Consider the following 13,315-nt stretch of genomic DNA (forward strand, 5'->3'; position numbering starts at 1 on the left):
GAAGGGACTACTCATGTCACTTGGGGAGCCGCAGCCTTACTGATGGTTGTGTAGTGAGCATGGGTTGAATGCAAGGTCCTGTGTCCTCCAACTCGGATGCAGGTATAAACGGGTAAAATTCACAGTGACCACTGGCCTCTGCACTGAAGGCATCAGCAGTCTGTTTGCTCGAAGGCTGGCAAGTCCCTCTTGTCTCTGAGCAACTCTTCAGTCTCTGGCCACTTGCTGCCATGGCAATAAGGGAAGACTTGGAGCAGCCCTTAAAAGGCAGGAAGAGTGCAAGATGTCTCTCATTTATCCTAGCCATGGAGGAATTGAGGCAGGAAGTCATAGGTTCGCATTGCTAAGCAAAAGTGGCCTTCTGGGAATGGTATCATCTGTGGTTTGCAATGCCATCAAAGAGGGAAGAATTGCATAATTTCTGCTGGCTGCCAGAATTATGAGTTTACTTGGGTCTTGAAGCAACCAAAAAAACCCAAAAAAAAAAAAAAAAAAAACCACAAAAAAAACCCCAAAAAACCACACAAACCAAAACACCCCCCCCCCCCCAAAAAAAAAAAAAAGAAAAAAAAAAACAAAAAGGAAAAAACCTCCAAACCAATGACAACTTGAGCTTACTTTAATCCTTCAGGTCCTGGTGCCTCCAAAGCACTGGTTAGGGGAGTGCTTTCTTCCCTTTAGTTCTTTAGTTTATTGAGGAAGATGCCTCCCAATTGTAATCCATTGTAATGCAGCCACAAGCTGGTGTTTGTCAGCTGGTGCACTGGGATCCCAGAAACTCTTAGGTCAGGACAGACTGATGGCCTCCTCAAGCTTTACGGTCCATCAATCCAGTCTCGGTGAATTACAAGGTACTAGTGCTGGAATACCTGGACTCTCTAGATTTGCCCCCAGCAGTGTTTGCAGACTGAGGAAAGTGGTGACAAAGGATGGCAGCCTAGGCATGCCAGGAAACCAAGCTGTGTCCTTAGGCTGCCCCCAGAAAGAGTTAATGCAGAGCCATGTTCCAGGTGTTTGAAGTGACTACAATTGCAAAGGGGAGGAGAGGTCATTTTTGGGTGGGGAGAGCAGCCCTCTCTGTGGGCCAATGGCTAAGTGATTCAGTCTCAACGCCCAGTTTTGGGGATTATTTCATGGGCAAAAATTCACAGGACTTTCCTCTCAAGGGGATTTGTCCTGGATGAAAACTAGGGACTGGACCCCCAGACTTGTTGGTGTCTCCCTGTCTGTGCTGTAGAAGGTAAGGTGCTGTGTTCTGGTGCCTTGCTTCTTTCAGGTGGGTAGTGGGGAGTTCTTCCCTGGCTGCCTACACTGAAAATATCTATTGTGCCTGTGTCTACAGCTCCTCTTTTTAGAAGAGCGATGTTGCAGGGTGGTGTAAGGGCTCTGCTAGGATAGACTGTGTATTTCGGACACAGCCCAGCAGTTGAATTGAGATACGTGGCTCATTTCTAAACTCAGTTTTTTGTGCAGCCCTGCTGTATATTTCTTCAGCTGACTTTCTTCTGATGGAAAGGAAATGCAGAAGGTTTCAGCAGAAAAGCTGAAGTCTTGCTTTGTGACCCTGTTAGATCAGCCTGGGTTGCTACAAATGGCCTAATGCATTGCTGGTAGAGTAACTGCAGCAGCATGGGGCATCTCTAGATGCAAACTTCACTGAAACAGTGAGAAAATTGTTCAGATAGAAAATCCTGTGTGAACCAAGTAACACTACAGCCCTCCTGGCTCAGTCTCTGCATCAAGGAAGGGGAGCTGTGCTGTATCTGCGAGTGTGGGGCTATGCAACTACCATTAGGAAAGGGCCACTGTTTACTGACTTGCTTTTCAGTGGAGCAGAGAAATAGGACAGAATAAGCAGTTTGTGGCAGGATTACAAGGTAGTGTGCCAGTATTAGCAAGAACAGACTCTGTGGCTCAGGAGATCTGCCTCTTCAGTGCCCTATCCCTAAGCTGCAGGTGGAAATCCCTGAGTCATCATCAGTTTGTAAGTTAGGCTTTTTCTGCCTGATCTAGCTTGTGTTCTGGGTATAACATGCTGGGATGTGTAAGTCACTTTTGTGTCCATTTCTGGGCCTTGGAGGCAGCTGTTCCTCTGCTGTGCATTGCTTTTTACTCAGGTTGAACTACAGACTCTTTGGGGCAGTGGTGCCTTCTGGATTTCCCTCTTGGCCATACCAGTCTTGCTCCATTTCCTAAGCATTGCCTTTTGCTCTAGGCTCTCTGGGCTGGGCTGTTCTCTGCCGACAGAAGTGTCTAACCTTTATCCTGCCACTGCCCAGTACATCCTGATAACACTGAAGAAGAACTACCTTCTTGGCATCTGATATTTGATTTGTAGTGCTGCATTTCTGTCTGTAGACTGGAGGATCATACTACATATGAACACACATATTGGGCCAGCCCTTGTGTTTGCAGGTTGAGGTGTACAAGTTGATAGCTGGGGGTAGAAAGTGGGTGGCCTGGTCCTTCTGTCAGTGGACTATTGAATCTGCAGTCAAGCAGTGACTACAACATGCTGCTAATTCTTGGCTTCTGGCTTTAGCGTGGCTTTTTCCTCCTCAGTGCAGGAGGTCTACCATGCAGGGGTGCAGCTAACGCACAGAAATGCCCTAATCTTTCCCACTGTATTGCTCTCTCACTTATGCATGGGGTTTCACTACAACCTGGCACCAAATAGGGCCCTACTTGCTGCTGCTGCTGCTTTGTCCATAGGCAGTAAGTAGTGTCTACAGCTTTTGGACGTTTTACTTATGGGCTGCATCCCAAAATGCATCCCTAGACAAGATTCCTTGTTTGACATGTGTTAACTAAGCCCAGGAAATTCACTTTGCACTGACAGCTCTCAGAATGGACTCGTACCTGATCCAAGTGAATGGCCATGGAGATCATGCCCCTGTGCTAGATGTTCATCTCAAGAACACTGGGAACACCATATCACCAGGGAAGGTGAAAGGTCGGAAGCCAAGATGGGCTGTCAGGGCTTCTGAAATGTCAAAGAAGACTTTCAATCCCATCCGAGCCATTGTAGACAGCATGAAGGTGGAACCCAACCCAAAGAAAGCCATGATCTCCTTATCCTTAGGTGAGCATAGTCCTGTGGCTGAAGCCTCCAGGTATTTGGATCAACTGTGTGGCTGACAGATGACAGGGCTCTGAAGCACAAAGTTTGTGTGAACACCAAGGGATAGGTCAGACAACCACACAGCTCTGTGCCTGTCACAGATCAGCGAGAACTTTACTGTTTTTTTGATCTTTGAAAAGGAGACCCGACAGTCTTTGGAAACCTTCCCACAAATGATGAGGTCACACGGGCTGTGAAGGAGGTTTTGGACTCAGGACAGTACAATGGTTATGCTCCATCTGTTGGTAAGTTGACAAAGCTCATCCTGTGAGAGTTGGATGAAGTCATACGCCAGGTTCTACCCCACAGCAGGTATATGGAGCCCACAAACATCTTTCCATTAGCACCCTACAGTTGTTCTCACCAACAGTCACATGAACACACAGGTAAGTGTATTCCCCAGATACACCTGTGTGCTCTCTCCTGTGTGGGCTGTTTGAGGCCCAGAGATCCTGCAGAAGTTGTTTGCTGCCCCAGCCATTGGGGCAGACAGGATATCAAGAACCTAGAAGAGCTTGGGTACTGTGTGTCCCTGCCATGGGTCATAGCCAAGCTCCTTTCTGATCTGCCTTAACCAGGAGTTCTCTTGGGCTCCCTGACTTCACTGACGCCATCTTTTGGCACACATGAAGTTAGTGCCAAAAGCATGCACAGAGCATAGATCTGGCATAGAGTGGCATCACTAAAAAATGAAAGCCATGCCTCAGCTTCCTCTGGCTCAGAAAACTCTCTGGCTATCTTCCACTCTGCTCCTGTCAGTTCTGTCCCTGGGACATACTGGGGTCTGAGTTTGCCTCCCTGCCCAAGGTTTGTCCTTGCTCTTGGCCATCCACCCCTTGGCCCAGCCTTGGGGCTGCATGGTGCTTGGCCTGAGGTAGGACAGTCTCTGCCACCAAATGGGCTTTCCCCAGCTGGGCAGCAGCTGCGAGCCTTGTACTGGTAACAAGAAGGAAGGAATCTGTAAAAACCTCCTTTCCATGTCTGACTCATCTTTCCTCAGGCTACCATTCCTGCCGGGAAGCTGTGGCTGCGTACTACAACTGCCCGGAGGCACCGCTGAAGGCCCAGGTACTGGTGCCCAGCCAAGGCACTCCCACTGCAGTGCAGACAGGGTGCTGCTGCCTGCAGACCATGGGGGCCCTACCCCAGCTCTCCCTGCCTGCCCAGTTATGCGACTAAAGGCTAGTCAAATCACCTTGTCCCAAGGTGGCCTCCTGCTGCTCTCATCCCTTCCTGGAGCCCTTCACCTCCATCCTCCCCAGGAGGAGGTTTTTCTTTTCACCAGCTGAAGTTTCCCTGCTTTCAGTCAGGCCCTGGCACTGTCTTTTTTGGCTGAGAAGCTCTCCCTGGCAGAGCTGAGCCTGGATGTTATGTCAGTCCTGTGTGTCCAGAGTACTTCAGAGTACTTCACAGTGCTTCCCACTGACCTCTCTGTGCTCTTTGCAGGATGTCATCTTAACAAGTGGCTGCAGCCAGGCCATAGAGCTTGCCTTGGCAGTGCTGGCCAACCCAGGCCAGAACATTCTGGTGCCACGGCCTGGCTTCTCCCTCTACAAGACTCTGGCATTGTCTTTGGGGATAGAGGTCAAACTCTATAATCTCTTGGTAAGTAGTGGCAGGCCTGGAAGGGGCAACCCTGACATTTCTCCTCTCAGAAATACCCTGGCTCTGCCTGGGAAGTGGCAGAATAACCTGGGTGCCCTGGCACACCTGACCTTGTGTGTCAAGTCAGTTCCTCAGCTTTTACTTCCCTTTCTCTTCACTTCACTAGCCAGAGAAGGCCTGGGAAATTGATTTGGAGCACTTGGAGTCTTTGGTGGATGAGAAAACAGCTTGCCTCATTGTGAACAACCCATCAAACCCCTGTGGCTCTGTGTTCAGCAAGAGCCACCTCCAGGAGATCCTGGCAGGTGAGCCTGCCTGTGTGTTTCTGGGGCCTGGGGCATGATTGCAGTCTAGTGTCTGCCCCCATTGCTCGTGTCTCAATCACTGCAACACCATGGCCAAAGGCTTTGCTTCCGACTGACTCTACCTCAGGAATGAGGGCTTGCTCAGTGTGGAGGTGCTGTCTTATCACATGCAGACCATGTGTCTTCCTCAAGAGCTCTGTGTGACTTGGACTGCTCATTTTTCCCCCTCTGGCTCTGCACTGGGAGTGTTCACAGGAGCCCTGTGCTTCCTTGTCCTGACAGGGAGGGCTGTGCTGCCAATCCCCACCAACTGGAGCATAACTAGGCTCAGTCAGGGCAGGGATCTCCAGTGGTCAGGCTCTCCAAATGAACAGTCTGTAGGAGGAAGATAGGGACCCTGTGACCTGAGACAGAGCTTCCCTCAGAGCTCTGCCAGGCTTTGCAGCAAAGGGCAAGTCTGTTCCCATGGAGGATGCAGGTGGCCAGGCTGAATGCCCTCTCTTCCACAGTGGCATCAAGACAGTGTGTGCCCATCCTGGCTGATGAGATCTACGGAGACATGGTGAGCATCCCCTGCAGTCCTTTCCACTCGCAATGCTGCCTGTCCCTTTTGATGTACTAATCCTTGGCCTTGGCAGCCAGGTCTCTAGACGTGAGTGACAGCTCCACTTACCTGGGCTTGAGTCCGTGCCTGGAGCTCCCAGTCCTTTGGGGCACAGTCCTAGGGGAGCCTCTCCTGTCCAGCTCCCTTCCACTTCCCAAACAGCTTTCTTTTATGCCTGTGCGCTTACCATGTTCATACTTTGAAGCTGGAAGTTTTCACCATCGGTTTCCCATCACTTCCCTGCATCCCTTCTTGCTAAGCCTCTTGCTCACACCCATGCTCACAGTAGGAGGCAGGGACAGCCCTAACACAGTCTCTGGCCATAGGTATTCGCTGACTGCAAGTATGAACCCATTGCAACTCTCAGCACCAATGTGCCAGTCTTGTCCTGCGGTGGCTTGGCAAAGCGATGGCTAGTCCCTGGCTGGCGGATGGGCTGGATCCTAATTCATGACAGGAGAGACATCTTTGGTAATGAGGTGAGAACCAATGTGTTGCTGTCATGGCAACAGACTTGCAGAGTCTTCAGTATGTGGATCACCAGGTCTTTAACTGATACAGGCAGGTACTTTTGGTCTCATGTAGGTGTCACCCAGTCGTGCTTACCTGCTTTTCTGCCCTTCTTTCATGTCCCTTCCTTACTCCATCTGCTCCCAGACATGGTCTTCTACCCACATCTACACTGTAACTCACTCCGTGTCTCTCCTGCTCATTAATGTATGCCTTGTCCTTTTTCTGTGCTTCTAACTTCTCAGAGAGCTCCAGTGTGCACTGAAAGTATTGCATGGCTTATCAGGCACGTGGAGTCCATGTGTGGTGTCTATGTGCTCTTACATGGTTTCTCTTAAAAGTAAGAATAAAGCACCTTGCAGTGCTGCCAGTACTTTATCTGGCTATTTTTCAGCAGTGTTACAAGGACAACCATCTACTGCAGTGACCTTTCCACCTAGAAGGCTCTCTGCAGAGGAAGAGGGAGAAGAGAGGACCAAATGAGTGAGCAGAAAAGCTAATATTGATTGTCCTTACCTGGCTTTGAAAGTGTGGAATGTGGGCACAAAGCAAAGGGAAATGCAAAGTTGTATTTGGAACAGCTCTGGCTTTACTTGTATTATCTATATTCCAGCCTGGTTTGAGTCAGATTGGGAAGCTCCAAAAGTTGTCTCTGTTGGCATTTCAATCTGCAATGGAGGAACAGAGAATGACACTGTAAATAGTCTGCTAAACCTGGCATATAGTCAAACAAATGTTCTTTAGTACTTTGTATGCTCACTGAAGAGAAGGGTGTGAACAGCTGTAGAAATACAGGAAGTGAGCCTTGGAGCTGTTCCTTTCCTTTAGGGAAGCATAATCTAAGCTGCAAAAACTATGTTTTGTCAGATCAGAGACGGCCTTCTGAGACTGAGTCAGAGGATCCTAGGACCCTGTACAATTGTCCAAGGAGCGCTGGAGCGTATCTTGCACCGAACACCACCTGAGTTCTATCACAACACCCTAAGCATCCTCAAGGTAAACAGGCTGTTATAGATCAAGAAGAGCTGTTCACAAATTGTTTGGAGGGAGTCCTTTCTCTTTAGACTCAACAGATCAAATTCCAGCAGGAGACATTGTAATGGGCAGAAGTAATGACTGTGGTAACGTTCAGGCAGCCTACCTCTGCAGCTGTAGCTGCCATCAGGGGATGGAGTTTGGCACTGACTTTCTGAGCTCCGCTCAGTAACACCTGCTGCACTCAAGGCCATGATCTCCCATCCTGTTTGCATTTGTTGTCCCTTTATTTACAGTAGGCAAACGTGTTCATAGTCCCAGTCCAGAATTTGGCTTCCGATCATTGACCTGTTTTCTAGACTTTCTCCTGTTTTGAAATTTTTCCTTCTTGCTTTTCAGTCTAATGCTGACCTTTGTTATGCTGCCTTATCAGCTATCCCTGGCCTTCAGCCTGTCAGGCCTGCTGGAGCCATGTACCTGATGGTAAGTGAGGATTGCCAACACTCACACTAGGTCTGTTTGCCAGAGCTAGTCAATGTTTCAGATTGGTACTTGCCACCAGGTCTCCGTTTACTGTGCATTTTCAAATTGCCCTGTGCCGTAAATGCATCCTTTGGTCACCTTAGAAGGCCAGGATATGCTGTTAACTGCTCAGAGAGCAGAGGCCAGTGCACTTAACCCACTTGCTTCTGCACAGAACTCCATGATTTTTCAAGACAAGGCTGTTTCACCTGGATATGAAGCCTGCTGGCAATTGGAGGCCCCTATTATAAAACAAGGCAAAATATCATACCTCCTGTAGAAGATGGAGCCTTCTTCATACTAGCATGCCTGTCTTCTGCCTGTGGTGTTGCCTTTTCTTCTGCCTTTTCCTATGCCTGTTTGCTTTAAAGTTTATAATGTGCTAAAATTTCCTTTTTCATCTAATCAAGCTCAATTGAGAAATTTATGACACTTTCACATTTGAATTTTTTTTCCTTTTATTTTGTTCCATTTCATAATGTCTCCAGTTTTTCATTCACTCCTAAAATGTGGACTCCGAACTGGACAATACTGCAGTATATGTCTCACTCATTTCTATAGAAAAATCCTTATCACTTGACCCTGTTTCAAATTTTACTCAGAGCTACATAGGTCATTTTGCTTATGCTTTTTAGGTAGAGGCACAGCTCTAAGATTGTTTCCCATTTATTGTATTTCTGCAGTGGCTGGCCGTTTATTTCTAATAAACGTGTTTATTATCACGTGTTTATTTTTATTTTCTACTAGCTCTTTCAGAACTTATGTCTGCAAAGTATCTCTCAAATTACCAGTTTAAGAACATTTTCATGAGATTTTAAAAATCTTCTTTGGTTGTAAAGGTCAGTCTGGATGAGGCCCTGAACAAGCTGATCTAGTGGGTGGCAGCCATGCCCGTAGTGGAAGCATTGAACTAAATGAGCTTTAAGGTCCTTTCCAATCCAAACCATTCTGGGATTCTATAAACAAATGGCCAGAATAGCAGTGTCTTTATGTGAGAGATGGACAGCTGCCTTCTTTCCAAATACAAAAAAGAAATATTTATTGACGATTTTACCATTTTCGTGTCATTTTACCAATTATATCATCCTACAAGGATTTATTTTGCTCATAATATTCTAGACCTTGCTATATTTCTTTCTTTTTATTTTAAACCAAAGCATTAGTTTTTTTTTTCTTTCATGACAGAATTATTAATGCATATTGAGTTCTCTACCAAGCTTTGTCTCGATGTCTTATTTATTCCTTTTCACTTCTAATTGGTTACCATGTCTTTTCTATCAGGTGTTTTTTTATTGAAGCAGCATTTAACTGAAATTCCATCTTGAGGTAGTTAATGAAGGCTTTTTCAGAAGCCCAGGTTTTGGTTTTTTTATATGTTTCTCTCAGGCAGCCCAAATCATAAGCAAAAATTGAGGGCAGACAGTTGCTCTTGACTGGGAAGTCACTGGGCCATATATGTAAACAAGGACACTGTAGATAGTTTTGGTGCCCTTGATCACCATGTTACATCCCTCTGCTGCAGGTTGAGATAGAGATGGAGCATTTTCCGGAGTTTGAAAATGATGTGGAGTTCACTGAGCGACTCATCTCGGAGCAGTCTGTGTTCTGCTTGCCAGCCACGGTGAGCCTAACCCTGAGAGCCCCAAGGAGCTGCGAGGTCAAAGCAGGGTGGGAGAAACTGTAGGGGTTTGCATCCCTGAGCTCTGAGGACAGGCTGGGAGTTGTGTATGCAAGTGTCCATAGTAATGTAATGTCAGCTCCCCGTGCTGTGTGTGGCAGTCTCTGGCTCACTAACAGCCTTCAGTCAGGCTGCCAGGATCTTCCCAACTCCAGACTTGCCCAGTATTTCTCAGCCTGGCAGAGCTGTATCCCTCAAATCCATATACCCCACACTTCCTTGCTGAAGGTGCTCCGTCAGAGGAGTGCTCCCACCTGTGTTCCTTTCCTCAGTCTGTTTCCAGTCCCTCACCCCTCCAGACACAGGGAAGGCTGAAAACATCTGTGCCTTGCATTCACTTCCAACATTGAATATGGACAGGGCCTTAAATATTCTCCAGCCCTCTCCTTTGCTAATTCCTTTCAGCCCATTCCCTGCACAGTCTGGTCTGCACAGTTCACACAAAGTCCTCTGGCCTGTCCCCCTCACAGCATTATGTCTACACTGATGGAGATGGGAGATTTGCTTGCAACAGGAAAAATGGTCTAAGGCAGCAAGAACCAAGCCCTCCTCTTCTACACTGACTGTATTCATGTGCTGATGCAGCTCATGGTGCCAAGGAAGGGCTCTAAAACTGGCACTATCCCAGGTAATCTGCCAGCTCCATATTTTCTCATTTCAGTGCTTTGAGTACCCAAACTTCTTCCGCGTAGTGACCACCGTGCCCGAGGAGATGATCTTGGAGGCCTGCAGTCGCATTCAGGAATTCTGTGAGATGCACTACCAGGGTGCTGAGGGGGCCCAGGACCTGGAGTGTGACAAGTAGCTACAGCTGGCCCCCTGCCTCTGTCAGGCTAGACCTTGTATGAGGCAGCAGCTGGGCAGGCAAGGCTACTTCCAGCCAGCCCCACCTCTCCCCGCCTGTAAGCAGCCACTGTCCTGCTGCTTCACTGTTTGTGCTCCACAGACTCCTCAGCATTATGGAAAGAGGAAGACACTTCTCTCTCCTCCTCCACTAGAGCTTGCACATCCTCTTGCTTCCAGTCCCCCATGTCTCTGTAGACTCGGCATCTGTGCCCTGTGTTGTTCTGTGCTACCTGTGAACCAGCTGCAAGCAGGGGCAAAAGGTTGTTCCTGGGTTGGGCCTGTGGCAAGGGCCCTGTTGGCCTGTGGCTCCTGTTGGCCACACTTCCCCTTGGGGACAGGAGAAGGCTGCTGTCCTGGAGGATAAGAGAGAAGTACCCACCTCGCACTTCCCTGTGTTACCTTAGGAGGCCAGAGCTCTTTATACTGAGCCCTTTGCGTGATAAAGGGAGTAAGTTATTGTAACTTTTTTATTAATAAAAATTCTGACATGGCAGTCCTGCACTGTCCTACTGTTGCGCTAGGTTAGGCTTGGTCACTGTGTGGGTCACCTTTGCTCACCTCATGGTATTGCAGTGCACCAGGCATGTGCCTGCGTGCCCAGGGCCATCCTGTGTGCCAGCGGGGATACGGTGAGAGTGATTCAGACCCCCAAAGAAACCCACCAACCCTGAGAGCAGGATGGGCCCTGAAAGCTTCACCCCAACTGGAGCCAGCCCCTCCTGCCGTGATGATGTTGGCAGCTTGCTGTGGCAGCCTGTCCACTCTCCAAAATACAGTCATGTCTGCACCTTCTCCTTGGCCCTCACAGCCTCCCCCAGTGTGGAGCCCAGCAGAGCAGTGAGTGCTGTGCTTGCTGCTGCAGGGAGGCAGCTGTCCCCAGGACTGGAGCCAGCCATGCCTAAGTACTCGAGGCTTGGCATGCCTTTCCTGCTGTACTGGTGAATCATGGGGTGGCACCCCATGGCTCATACTATGTGTGGTGTTTCTGACATGCCAGTGGTACCAGGGCTACTGATTGCTGAATACGTAAGCTCCATAAAGTAATAAGGAACTGGTGGCCTGCTGTTGTCTGTTTATTCAGTGGAAATGGGAGGAGATGATAATGCCTATTGTAACACGCGTTCTGGTCAGATGTGCAGGTGAGATGTTCCATTTCTGGAACTATCGAAGGGGCAACTTGTGGAGTTCCTTACATTGCTACCTGCAGCTCTGCTCCCTTGTCCTCCCACAGGGTTGGGATCCATAGGTCAACCCTGCCTTCCCAATGACAGGAGCCATCTCTAGATTACACCTGGCCAGTCCTGCCAGGTTCCATAATGGTCTCTTTGTCTCCCCTTACCTTGCCCAGTACAAAGTCCGGGTACCAGTACTCCGTTAGAGGGAAGGGCTAAATGAGAAAGATAGCAGTGTATGGAAAAGTCTTTGACATGTCAACTGAGTGTCCATGCTACATCTTTTCCTTTCACAGAAAGTCATCCCAGAACAAAAAGAGAGGGAAGCTGGGGATATGAGTGAATGGTACACAGCTTCAGAGATTTCATGCCATTAGACCTTCAAATAGAGCTGAATAACCAGAACTGCTCAAGAAAAGACATTGACAAGTAACAAGCAGGGTGGTGTATGACGGGTGTGTTGGACCAGGAGACCTTTACAGCATGATGTTGCTGCATTGTTATGCCATCTTGAACCTACTACAGCTTTCATGTACCATCTGCTTCCTTCAACTCTTCTCCACATACCTTAGGTTCTGTGGCTTTAATCCCCATAATAAACAGATCCTGGTTTTAGAGAAAGCTGATCCTTTGAGATCACCCTTCAGGAACCCCTTTCCTTTCAGAAAAAAAGAGAAGTCTGTTAATATGCAAATATTCTGCAATAATTAACACAATCCTGTTTCTTTTTGACCCTGCCACATTTGAATGAAAAGGCTGAGAGAGCCAGAGACATAGGCATATATATATCTCATAAATCTCAGGATTTCTCAAAGCCACATCCTCCATTGTCATCTTTTGTAAACATATCCTTTTGACCACACCTAGGTTTTCCCTGAGGCAATAGCAAACTAGCAGTAAACCACAAATGTGCTAGTATCATTTTTCAGGTATTATACTCACAGATGCTTTGCGTCACAGTGTGGGCATAGGTTAGAGCACCCTGCCAGCCATACAAACTAGCCTAAGTTGGAGTTTGGAGGTACTCTGTGCCAAAGGAAACTCCTGCAGCATTGAGACCAAGGAAGATCAAGACAGATCTGAAACTGCTCTTCAGGGATGCTCAGACAAGATCTGCAGAGCTTTAGCAGAGCTGCCCCAGTGGCCTTATAACTGATTTTGGGAAAATAAAGGAAGATTGGCAAGGAGGATTGTAAATACACTCAAATGTCTTGCAGGTGAAGTGTAGAAAACCACATATACTAATTGTTGTTTAGTCTTGTATGTTTGGTAAGTGGTACATCTGTCTTTATATAACATAGGCCTGTGCTAGACTTAGAACCACCCTATTGAACATGCTTGACATTCCTGCTTTGCTGTGGTAAAGATCAAATCTCAATGGTAAACTGTGCCTGCAATAATCCCTGATATACATGTGAAAACAGCAGATTTGGTGATCCTTGAGCATGGACTAGACTCCACAGTGCTGGCATCCCTGTTTGTGTGCCTCTGCCTGGGTCCTGCTTTGAGGATTCCCTGGTTGGTGAGGTAATGGAAATAAATTTACTGTGCATTTCATCTGTGTTTTTGTGGTTGTTACTGCATGCTGTCCGTGCTGGCTCACACACCCATCCACAGCCATCCTCCCTGTCTTAGCTGGGGAGCAGCAGTGCTATACCCTGGCACAGGCTTGCATTGTGTGTCTGGCCTTTTCTGTGCTGTGTGGGCTGGCCATGTTTAGGATTAGGGTGATTTACTTCAGATATGGGGACCCAGGCAAGGAGGCAGCCTCATGTCTAGGGCTCTCTTTGGGAAATGAAGGAACTTCTCATATTTAAGTGTACTAGTCCTCATCTTCCAAAGAGCCTGGTTCAACCCTGACAGGGAAACTGGCACTGCAGGCAAGCTGGGATAAATTGCACCTGCCAGCAATGAGATCATCAGTTCCCCCAGGTGTTTTAGGAATCTCAGTGTAGCCTGGCTCCTGGTACTGGCCTC

At 48.0% G+C, this 13,315-nt stretch overlaps 1 protein-coding gene across 2 annotated transcripts; it reads left to right on the plus strand.

Moving 5' to 3' along the window:
* Positions 1–1,131: 1,131 nt before the first annotated feature.
* On the plus strand, positions 1,132–12,895 carry TAT (tyrosine aminotransferase). 2 transcript variants are annotated; one of them, XR_009275293.1, is made up of 13 exons: positions 1,132–1,240; positions 2,840–3,082; positions 3,262–3,366; positions 4,122–4,189; positions 4,568–4,726; positions 4,893–5,031; positions 5,541–5,593; positions 5,962–6,114; positions 7,013–7,141; positions 7,520–7,603; positions 9,165–9,263; positions 9,791–9,948; positions 11,635–12,895. XR_009275293.1 is itself a non-coding variant. In XM_058813366.1 (12 exons), exons 2-12 carry the CDS (start codon positions 2,848–2,850, stop codon positions 10,123–10,125), a joined length of 1,368 nt encoding a protein of 455 aa, XP_058669349.1. In that variant the 5' UTR covers positions 1,132–1,240; positions 2,840–2,847; the 3' UTR covers positions 10,126–12,895. The 2 variants fall into 2 exon arrangements, 1 of the variants encoding a protein (XP_058669349.1); XM_058813366.1 differs by lacking the exon at positions 9,791–9,948 and having other exon boundaries at positions 9,982–12,895.
* Positions 12,896–13,315: the final 420 nt, after the last annotated feature.

Source organism: Ammospiza caudacuta, chromosome 13 (genome assembly GCF_027887145.1).
Source record: "Ammospiza caudacuta isolate bAmmCau1 chromosome 13, bAmmCau1.pri, whole genome shotgun sequence".
In the NCBI taxonomy this organism is placed as follows: Eukaryota; Metazoa; Chordata; class Aves; order Passeriformes; family Passerellidae; genus Ammospiza; species Ammospiza caudacuta.